Source organism: Castanea sativa, chromosome 5, assembly GCF_040712315.1.
Source record: "Castanea sativa cultivar Marrone di Chiusa Pesio chromosome 5, ASM4071231v1".
Lineage (NCBI taxonomy): Eukaryota > Viridiplantae > Streptophyta > Magnoliopsida > Fagales > Fagaceae > Castanea > Castanea sativa.
This window is the reverse complement of record NC_134017.1, coordinates 22,731,034-22,742,424: the sequence shown is the minus strand read 5'-3', so window position 1 is coordinate 22,742,424 and position 11,391 is coordinate 22,731,034. Positions and strand designations below refer to the sequence as shown.

Genomic DNA, 11,391 nt, shown 5'->3' with positions numbered 1-11,391 from the left:
CTAGTTGCCCTCTCCAATTGTCTAAAACTTTATTACTGGTGCCCCCAATTATTACTAGCGCCCCCAAAAGAATAATGACTAACAATTGATATTCTCAATTGTCCAAAAAATTTATAGTTAATCCAATAGATAATAACTCACTCTCTAGCATCATTGACAACTCATTTCCCAACATATTTAATTTGCTGCTAGTGTCAACCCATTTCCCAACAATATTTTTATAATAATTTTATAAAAAAATGCTAAGGTAGTAAGAGATAATAGTTATACCACCCCACCTAATAACTTGTTATAAAATTTATATTTTGAAAATCCTACTATTGAATTACATGTTCTACATTTTCTTAATATTAATTTCAATTTTCATGTTAATTAGATGATATTTACTATTTGATCCATAAACTTATCTTTTATGCATTATTTTAAACTACAAAACTTGAATTTAAACAATTGATTGATGACATGACTACTAATCTTTGATCATCTTGAAATTTTGCAAGCATGGATAATATATGAAGATAATGTAATCTAACGGTAGATTTGTCGAAATTCGCATCTAATTAAAAAATATTGAATGATGTAACATTGGTTAAAGTTAGACTAAGTGTAACTTGAATCCATACACACGTGTGTGTGTGAGAGAGAGAGAGAGAGACAACAGTAGGGCTGGGTAGCCTATTCCGCATCCTTGTCCCCACTAAGCTAATCCCTAACCTACTTCTAATAAATAAATAAATAAATCTCTAACCTTGGCGCCTCCCTATATAATGAAGAAATTAACGTTATATTGAGATGTATAAAGTTACTCCCATTAGGTATTATAGATTCGATCAGAATTTTCTAGAGACCATTTGTGTTGATTTCATTTGATATATACTTTCTTATAAATTTGAGTGGATTCCACTTCATTAGGATTTGGTTCAAATTACTCATCAGAAAATTCACCATTTTTTCACAATTTTTACTTTATCTTTTCGCTGCTTTTTCTATCAGGTGGTCATATAATCAAATCGTATTGTACAAATCTGATCCAGTGAGCAGTGCATTAATCCAAAAATATTGTTACCTGGTCACCATGGTCACAGCTTTGGTCACCCCGACAGTCTTCAGGCCGGTCCTTCCATCACTGTCCTCTTCAAAGAAGAACCCCACCATGTGTTGTAAAGGAAGAAGCAACAGCCTAAATACTGATGGAAATAATTTAAACTTTGCTCCTCAACGTGCTTTGCTAGTTAAGATGCAGACTAAAGAGCCTCCCGAGGAAAATGGTACCATTTAGTAAAAGTTCTGATTGTATCATGTTGTGCATTACATGTATTATATATGTTTTATGATGCTCTTTCGTAATGTGGCTCACACGTAAGTGTAAAAGATTGGTTTCAACGACAATTATAATTCACTGGGTACTAAATCTTAGCTCTGCCTCTGCTGATTGGTTTCACTTCCTGCTATTGTCAATATGATTGCTGTGCACAGATACCGAGAAAAGGCAAAAAGAACTGAATTTGAATCCAAGGCAGCTTGATTTAATTACGGACACATTTGGTGGAAAGTTGCTGCATGGAGGGCTTGTACTCCAGCAAAACTTCTTACTTAGATCATATGAGTCAGGCCCTGATGGAAAAGTTTCCATAGAAGCCTTAGTGAATCGTTTGCAGGTTCTAAAATCTGGTATCGTAATTTGGTAAGTTAAATTAAGTCATTGTACCAATTGAAACCCATAACTTTCCTGGCTCTTGTCCTTGTAGGAATCATCAATTAACCACCTTAAGAGTTTGGGGCTGCAAGCCAGTGGTTTTGGTAGTACACCAGAGATGCATAGAAAGGACCTTGTATGGGTGGTCTATCGATTGCAAATTGAGGTGGAGCGTCTGCCTACATGGTAACCTATACATGAATTTTCAACTATCAGCATAATTGTGTTGAGAATTTTATTAATTTTAGAAAAATTAATTGGTATATATTCTCACTAATAATATTTAACTTTTATATAAATTTTATGGAAACCAAAGTATTACCCTAATAATATATTTTGATCCAAAAATATTATATTCACCTTGATGATGTTATGGATCCCAATGACTCGTGCATCCAAATTAAGTTTCATAAGACCTATGAAAGATAAAAACACTCAATTAGGGTCGCATGGGTGTGGTGCTAAGCTAAACTTTTCTGATACTTAAGTCAGAATTCACTAAACCCAATATCAAGAAGGTAATCAAGTAATTAGGGTTTTTCTTTCATACCTTGGAATGGATGTGGGCCATGTGGCCTAGTGCTTATATAGGATTCAGGTCTGACCATGGTCTCTAGGATCTACTCTCCCTTCCTTAATTGCAGCGTGTGAGATGTAATGGTCATGATGATAGACACAAATTTCGAGCTTCATGCCCATGAATAGAAATAATGGGTATAGAGACTCATTTTGGGTGGGACATTCATGATGTTTGATTATTTGATATTGAACCATCATTTCTCTTTCTTCGTCTTCTAATCTCTCTTTCTCTCTCTGAACAGAGTATCATAAACTTGTGCTGAATATGCTCATTTTCATTAATTAGAAATACGGGTACAAAATTGGTATATATATACATGAAGAAGAAAAAAACTAAAGCAGAGTAAAGCTAACTAACCCTAACACGTGTGTACAGATCAATAACTAACTGATACATGTGTGAACTAATAACAGAATTAAACACTGATACAAGCTACATGTCGTTTTTCTTGTTCTAAAGCATGACTAGTGTCGTTTAACTTGATCTCTGTTCTACAGATACCCTTGTGACTTCTACCTCCTTCTGTCATACTTGCTCGATCTTGCTTGATCTTGGTACCTTCATTCTGATACTCCCCCTCAAGGGTAGCTGTTAAATGTATATTAATCATCCCCATTTTGCAAACCAGATTTGAAAATTGGTTAAAATCCAATGCTTTAGTCAATAAATCTGCTAGCTGACAATGAGTTCTAGCATGGTTCAATTTAATGACCTTCTCTAACATCTTGTCTCTAACTACATGGCAATCTATCTCAATATGCTTGGTCCTCTCAGGAAACACTGGATTTGATCCAATGTGCAAGGCTGCCTCACTATCACAAAACAGCAAGGCTTCTCTTTTATGTTCAACACCAATGTCTTTAAGAAAATATAATATCCATACTATTTCACAAGTAGCAACTGCCATTGCTCTATATTCTGCTTCTGTAGAGGATCTAGAGACTGTTGATTGTTTCTTTTTCCATGAGACCAAAGACTCTCCAATGAATATACTATAGCCTGTGACAGATCTCCTAGTGTCAGGATAGGCAGCCCAATCAGAATCTGTGAATCCCTTTACATGCAACTCTGTGCTAGCTGAAAACAAAATACCCTTGCCTGGTTCATTCTTCAAATATTGTAACACCCTATGCACTGCATCCAGATGTGGTTTCCTTGGCTTGGACATGTACTGACTTAACTTATGGACAGCAAAGTGATGTCTGGCCTGGAAATTGTCAAGTACAATAACTTCCCAATAAGTCTTCTATAAGCACTAGGGTCCTTAAGTTCTTCCCCTTCATATTTACTCAATTTGACATTCTGCTCCATTGGTGTCTTGGCTGGCTTACAGCCTAACAAACCAGCATCATTTAACACTTCTAAAGTGAATTTCCTTTGACACATTGATATGCCCTTATCTGACCTTGCAATCTCCAAACCAAGAAAATATCTCAAGTCACCTAAATCCTTCAATTTAAATTTCTGATCTAACATCACCTTAAATTGATCCACCTCTTCCTTGTTGTTACTTACTATCAAAACATCATTCACATAGATCAATAAAACCATGAGACAATGACCCTTTTGTCTAGTAAACAAAGAATAATCTGCCTTAGATTGTTTGAAGCCAAATTGAACCAAAGTAGAAGAAAATTTGGCAAACCATTGCCTAGATGCATGCTTCAGCCCATAAAGGGATTTGTTCAACCTACAAACCATCTCCCCCTAGCTCTGAAATCCAGGTGGAAGAGACATATACACCTCCTCAGATAAATCCCCATGAAGAAAGGGATTATTTACATCAAGTTGCCCAAGTTACCAACCCTTCACAGCATCCACAACCAAGAGACACTTAACAAATACCATCTTGGCAACAGGTGAGAATGTCTCATTGTAATCAAGCCCCTCCTTCTGTGTGAAACCCTTGGCAACTAATCTTGCCTTATACCTCTCAACAGAACCATCTGACTTGTACTTGACTTTATAGACCCACTTACATCCAATGGGTTTCTTATTAGCTGGTACAGGTGTCAAAGTCCAAGTGTGGTTGGCCTCAAGAGCTGCAATCTCAGCAGCCATGGCCTCTTGCCACTTAGGATTAGAAATAGCTTGGTAATAGTACAAGGGTTCAACAATAGAGGAGATAGAACAACAGAAATGTTTATAGGAAGGAGAAAGTGAATGATAAGAAAGGTGAGAAGATAAAGGATGAGAAGTACCTGTGTGGAGAATAGAAGTAGTGGGAATTGAGGATACTTGGTTATAGTGATAAGCTTGAAGATAGGAAGGTTGTTTAGAAACCCTAGTAGACCTTCTAAGATGGACAGGATCAGCTAAGGGTTCAGGTGGTTCAACTGGAACTTCTTGCAAAAACTCATCATCGGGATCAGAATGAACAGCAAGAAGAGAATCATCAACATGACCAGAAGAGGAAGGCTATGGCAAAGAGGAGGAAGGAAAAGTGGAATCGAAAGAATCAGAAGAAATAGAAGGGAAACAAGGCAAGGGAAGTGACTGAGAAGCAAAATCAGAACAAGAATTAGAATCAGATTTAAAAGGGAAAATAGATTCATGGAATACAACATCCCTAGAAATAAAGACTGAATGAGACTGAAGATCAAACACCTTATAACCCTTCACATTGAAGGGGTAGCCAAGAAAAACACATCTCCTAGCTCTAGAAGAGAACTTAGTTCTAGTGGGAGCAACAGTGGATGCAAAACATTCACAACCAAACACTCTCAAATGCTCATAAGAAGGAGAATGTTTAAAAATAAGCTCATAAGGGGTTTTATTGTTAAGTAAAGCAGATGACAACCTATTAGTCAAATATGCAGCTATGAGAATGCAATCCCTCCAAAATTTAATAGGAATATGAGACTGAAAATGAAGAGCCCTCGCTATGGACAACAAGTGTTGATGTTTTCTCTCCACAACAGAATTTTGTTGTGGACTATGAACACAACCATGTTGATGCACAATACCATTTGAATTATAAAAATCTGGCATGTTGAATTCCATAGCATTGTCAAATCTAACAGATTTAATCTTGCAACCAAATTGAGTAAAAATCATAGAGTAAAAGGAAGAAATGAGAGACCTAACTTCTGATTTGGATTTCATTAAGTACAACCAAGTGGCACGGGTTGCATCATCAACCATAGTGAGAAAATACTTAAAACCATCCAAAGTAGAAGTAGCATAGGGACCTCAAACATCTAAATGAATCAAATCAAAAGCATTAGGACTAAGTTTGTTATTGAATGGAAAAGGAAAACGTTTTTGTTTAGCCAAAGGGCAGACATTACAAAGATCATTACATGACTTTTGTAAGAAAGGAAAAGATTGACCTAAAACATGAAGCTTGACATCTGATGAATGACCTAGCCTTGCATGCCAAAGTGAAGAAAGATTGCTGGAAGACAAGGCAGTAATGAAAGGATGAAAGACAGTACTCAATTTGTATTGACCAAGAAAATTTGAAAGAGCATTAGCAGAAGGCTGAAGTGAACTGCCACACTGCAATAGGTACAATCCATCAACAACATGTCCCACTCCAATCGTTCTCCAAGTGATGAGGTCTTGTATGAAACAATAAGTGGACAAAAGAACAAGGCAATTGGGTTGAAATTTAGTAAAAGAATTGACAGAAAATAGATTGAAGGTAAAGGAGGGAACACATAAGACATTGTGAAGAGTAAGGGAAGGTGACAAAATAGCAGTTCCAATGTGTGTGATAGAAGCTATTTCTCCATTGGGAAATTGAACCACAGACTGAGCAATGGCAGTGATAAAGGTCAAAATTTGGGCAAAACACACTACATGGTCAGTTGCACCAGTGTCAATGACCCAAGTATTAGAACTATAGGCTCTTCTATTAACAACTTGGGCAGAAAAAACTAAATGCTTGAAACCCATACCTGCCATAGAAGAAGCATTAGATGATACCACATTTGCCATGGCATTGGATACTTGAATAGAAGTATCCAATGGAGAATTAATAGTCCCAATGAGAGCAAGAAGCTGTTGATATTGCTCTATAGTGAAAACAAGTGTCATAGAACCTGAACCAGTTAGAAAAGACACATCCTGGGATTGTGATTGAGGCTGTGGAAAAGTCACTTGATGTGCCATTGCAGGTTTACCCTTGAACTTGTAACCAGGAGGAAAACCATGCAATTTGTTGCCCTTCTCAATGGTATGACCAGATTTTCCACAATGAGTGCAGACAGTCCTCTCTTTTCCCTTATTCCCATTGCCACCAACATAGTTAACCCCAAAATTGACATTAAAATTCTGTGATTTGGTAACTAAGGCAGTTGATTCCACTCTTGGACTAGAATAAGGAACAACAGATCTTTGTGTTTCTTCTTGAATCATCAAGGAGTACACTTTGTTGAGAGAGGGAAAAGGATCCATAAGCAAGATTTGGGTTCTGACTTGTTAGAAAGAATCATTGATCCCCATTAAATTTCATAACAAATTCTCTAGATTGCAAATCAGTAAGTCTCTTATTCACATTACATGTGCATTTGCCACAAGTGCAAGAAGGGAAAGGACTATTATTCTGTAATTGATCCCAGAGAACCTTTAACTGAGTGAAGAAGTCAGTAATGGAAGTCTCACCTTGATGAAGATCTGCAATGTCCTTTTGAAGATTATAAATCTTGGGGCCATTCTGTTGAGCAAGATGATTCCTCAAATCATTCCATATTTCCAGAGTAGTGTCTTCATAGATAATACTAGCTTGAAGCTTAGGAGAAACTGAATTTGTCAACCAAGTTCGCACCATATTATCATACCTAATCCAAGCTTGAACAGCTGAAGGTGTGAACACCAATGGAGATGACAAGGTAAGTGTACCATCAATGAATCCCAACTTGTTTTTGGTGAGCAAAGCTTTCCTCACTGCTTGTGCCCAAGTTGAGTAATTCTCACTCCCTGAATGGCTGAGTCACAAGCACAGTGCTAGGACTTTCTCCATGGTGCAGAAACAGAGGGTCATCCATTGGAGATTCTTGAGAAGATGGAGGAGCACTTTCTGTTGCAGGAACTGATGAAGTGGTAGCGGAACCCATTGATGATGAGAAAAAAATATTTGACAAGATGAAAAAGATTCGAAGAGTTTTGAAAGAAAAAGCCGAACCCTAGAATGGAATTTGGGAAAATTCTAAAGACTGAGAGAAAATTGAGAAAATTCTAGAAAAGCTGCTCTGATACCATATCAGAAACTTGTGCTGAATATGCTCATTCTCATTAATTAGAAATATGGGTACAGAATTGGTATATATATACATGAAGAAGAAAGAAAACTAAAACAGAGTAAAGCTAACTAACTCTAACACGTGTGTACAGATCAATAACTAACTGGTACACGTGTGAACTAATAACAGAATTAAACACTGATACAAGCTACATGTCGTTTTTCTTGTTCTAAAGCATGACTAGTGTCGTTTAACTTGATCTCTGTTCTGTAGATACCTTTGTCACTTCTACCTCCTTCTGTCATACTTGCTTGATCTTGGTACCTTCATCCTGATACAGAGGGAAGAGGGAAAGAGTGTTTTGGGACGTAGTCTCCAATGGATTGTACTGTATATCCCTGGTATCCCATAGGGTTAAAAGCAAGTATATCCTCTTTCATTTATTGAAATCAAACATAGCTAATTAGCTGATTTAATTCTTTTCCCGCGAACAACAAGTAGGGTGTATTGTTTAGTTGCAAGAATTTAAAACAAAGATGTATTAAAGATTCATGAAGTTGAACTGGAATTACATTATATGTTTTTGCAACAATTGTGCACTATGGAATAATTGCACTTAACAAGTCATAAATTTATATCCTTTTAAGACATGCGATGACTATGTTTGAAGGGCTGATGTTGTTCAAGTGGACCATTGGTTTGCTTTTGCGTCAGGAAAGAGTAAACAATGCGACTGGCTTGTCCGTGATTACAAGACAGGCGAAACTCTTATTCGAGGAACCAGGTTGAAACTTGTTTGTCCATGTATCAGTTAATTTTCTTACTGTCATTCCATTTACTTAAAATCAAATTTTTGAATGAAAGATGTGCATGCTATACGTCTATATTTTTGTTTGAAGCTGATTCATTGATTCTTGATTATATTACGCCATTCACTGGAGTTATTTTGGCTATATGCAGCCTGTATATGATGATGAATATGAAGACAAGGAAAATATCTTTAGAAAAGGAAGTTGGTGCAGAAATGAAGCATCTCGTTTTTAAAAGTGACCCTATCATTAATAAGGCCAAGAAAAAACTCCAGCATCTGGACTTTGAGACAGCGGATTATATCCGAACTGGTTTAAGGGTAAGCGTCTTGAATTTATTGAGCAATTATTCATAATGACTTCAATTTAAACAATTCTCCTAATTTGTTCTTGACATATGCAGCCTTTATGGAATGATTTGGATATCAATTATCACGTAAACCATGTGAAATACATTAGCTGGATTCTTGAGGTAGATCCTTAATCATCAATCATGTCTTTTTGTTTGTACATAATTCTGTTAATAATCTTATTTCCATATTTAGGGGTTTCTCACTTTAGTCAGAACCTAAGTAGATATAACAACACATGTTAGTTCAAAACTTTCAAAGCTCAGTTGCCACCACCACAACAACAACAACAAAAAAAAAAAAAAAAAAAGCTCCAAAACAGGTTGTGTTTTGTTCGACAAAAAATATTTTCCAATTGTAAGGAAAAGAAATTATTTTCAAGTTTTGGTTACGTTCCTAAAAGTATTTTAAAAAATATTTTCCAGTATTTGGTTGCATTTTCTAAAATTCTATGGAAACATATTATCTACTACTTTCTCACACTTTTTCATTTCCCAAGCACATATATAAAATAAACAAATAAAAAATTTAGATAAAAAATTGTTATTGGGAACCAGTGGTGGGGTGGTTAGCAGCCATTGGCAATAACGGTTGACCACTGATAGCGATGGAAGGCCACCGAGACTAGGGATGTTAGTGGGTGATGGTGGTTTGGTGGCAGATAGTGGGGGGTGGGGTGGAGGTTCGGTAAATAAGTTTTGGGTAAGGATAAAAACGGTTTACAGAAAATGAAAACATAAACAAATTTCTGCCATAAGTGGCTTTATTTTATGGTCAATGTGAATATAATTTCTAATTGACCAACATTTTCTGTTACCCAAACACCTGTAAATGGGGAAAATATTTTTCCAAATCAATTTACACCAAATCAAACACAACTTGCAATGTACATCATTACGATGTTTCTTGACTTTCATTTTAGAATTTAAATTATGCCCTTTCTTTTAAACTTTCTATATATGATCGATAATATGTTAGAAATAATATGCTGAAATATATGCAAATCCCCAACAAAGTTATAAGAGAGTGAAATTGCATTACTGCTCTGTCGTATCATATTCAAATCTTCTACATACTACATTTATTTTGTTCATATGGTCTCAAAGTTCCATTCTGTCAGAGTGCACCTCGCTCAATCTTGGGGAGTCACAACCTTTCTGACATGACTTTGGAATACCGAAAGGAGTGTGGGTGGAATAGCATACTTCAGTCCTTAACTAAACTTAACAAAGATGGCACCAGTCACTCTACAGAGGATGGAGGGGTAGAGTTTGATCACTTACTACGAGTTGACGACGGGTCTGAGATTTTGAGAGGAAGGACCAAGTGGTTGCCCAAATATAGCAAAAGGTGTTCGGAATCAATTAATATGGTATATGGATAAGTCCTAAAAGTACAAGTTGGGATATATTTAATACTTTATTGAATAATGTTATATATATAATAAAGTGTTAAATATATCCCAACTTGTACTTTTAGGACTTATATATATATTCCCTCAAATGAAGGGAATTTGTGTGCAAATAGCAAGAAAAACACCCATAAGCATGACAAATTTGAACCCGTAAACTAATAGATTATTAATAAATGTACTTTTCTTCTTACAATATATGTACTGTAGATTTGTAGCTCATAATTAATACTACTAAAAGCTCATTTGGGATAGCTTAGGGCCTGTTTGGTACATGTGTTTAAATACATATTTTCAGTTTTTAAATAACATTACACGTATTTCAACATACTTTTTCATCTACACGAATTTTCAAAAAATATAAACAACATTGCTAAAACAACGTTACCAAATAGCTCCTTATTTGCTTTAGCTTATTTAGTTTTTATTTTTTTTTTGTACTATTCATGGGTTCATTGTACTATTTAGCTAACTTTTAACCTTTTTTTTTTCCTACACTTTTAGCAAAAAGTTTTCAGTTTTAACTAAATAAGTTGTTCCCAAATGCACCCTAATTATTACTCATTAATTTTAGTAAAAAAAAAAATATTGTTACTCCTTAACCTATATCCATAATTGTCAAAGCTTGAGTCATATTATGATATATAAACCAAAATGATTATGAGATTAGATTCTATAAGGATATAAAACCCAAGTTTTATATCTTCCATTCCAATCCCAATATACTACACTATCTTATCACATATAAAACAATAAACACAACCACACTCGGTCAATTCTAATACTCATCTAAAAATCTAACCAAATTGAGAGTTTATTGAGATGTTATTAGATGTAATAAGATGTGGTGAGTTTTAAGTGAAAATCTGATGTGGCAATATCTTACTGAATGTTGTAAAACATGAGTTTTACATTCTATCATTTCCAAATTTAGACTCAATAATAATTTCTTTTGCGTAACTTTCATCATCTTGAGTAATAAATTTCATCTAAATCAATGTTGTCATCATTTTGCAAGTGGGTGGAGCAAGAAGTAGTAATAAAATGCTTGCTTTTATTTTTCTTTGCATAATTTCTTTTAAGCATATCATGCATGAGAATATAAGAGAGAGAAAAGAAATACCCAATTATGTTTAGCTTTTGACATTGCATTTTTGCTATGTTGAAGCATACATATGTCATTTCATGATTGGTAGGCAACAGTAGTGAGATGGTTATTTATGCATTTCTCTTAGGATTTTCTAGTCCTACCTGTCAAAAAGAGTGATACAAGTGTTAAGTACAAGAGATTACTTAATCTTACTCATCACAAACACAAGCCACAAAGCTCACTTGCTTAGTCGTGCATAGAGATGCTCA

General features: G+C 35.3%; 1 protein-coding gene across 1 annotated transcript; it reads left to right on the top strand.

Moving 5' to 3' along the window:
- Positions 1 to 903: 903 nt before the first annotated feature.
- On the top strand, positions 904 to 10,005 carry LOC142633834 (palmitoyl-acyl carrier protein thioesterase, chloroplastic-like). The gene is made up of 7 exons (XM_075808083.1): positions 904 to 1,268; positions 1,477 to 1,658; positions 1,749 to 1,882; positions 8,133 to 8,246; positions 8,423 to 8,591; positions 8,675 to 8,743; positions 9,742 to 10,005. The coding sequence occupies exons 1-7, from the start codon at positions 1,076 to 1,078 to the stop codon at positions 10,003 to 10,005; spliced, it is 1,125 nt and encodes a 374-aa protein (XP_075664198.1). The 5' UTR covers positions 904 to 1,075.
- The last annotated feature ends 1,386 nt before the right edge of the window (positions 10,006 to 11,391 follow it).

Bases quoted from the DNA above. Each gene is read 5' to 3' on its own strand.
- LOC142633834 (XM_075808083.1), top strand. From the start codon at position 1,076: ATGGTCACAGCTTTGGTCACCCCGACAGTCTTCAGGCCGGTCCTTCCA. The intron at 1,883-8,132 runs GTAACCTATACA...CTATGTTTGAAG, and splicing joins GTGGAGCGTCTGCCTACATG to GGCTGATGTTGTTCAAGTGG. The intron at 8,744-9,741 runs GTAGATCCTTAA...CCATTCTGTCAG, and splicing joins ACATTAGCTGGATTCTTGAG to AGTGCACCTCGCTCAATCTT.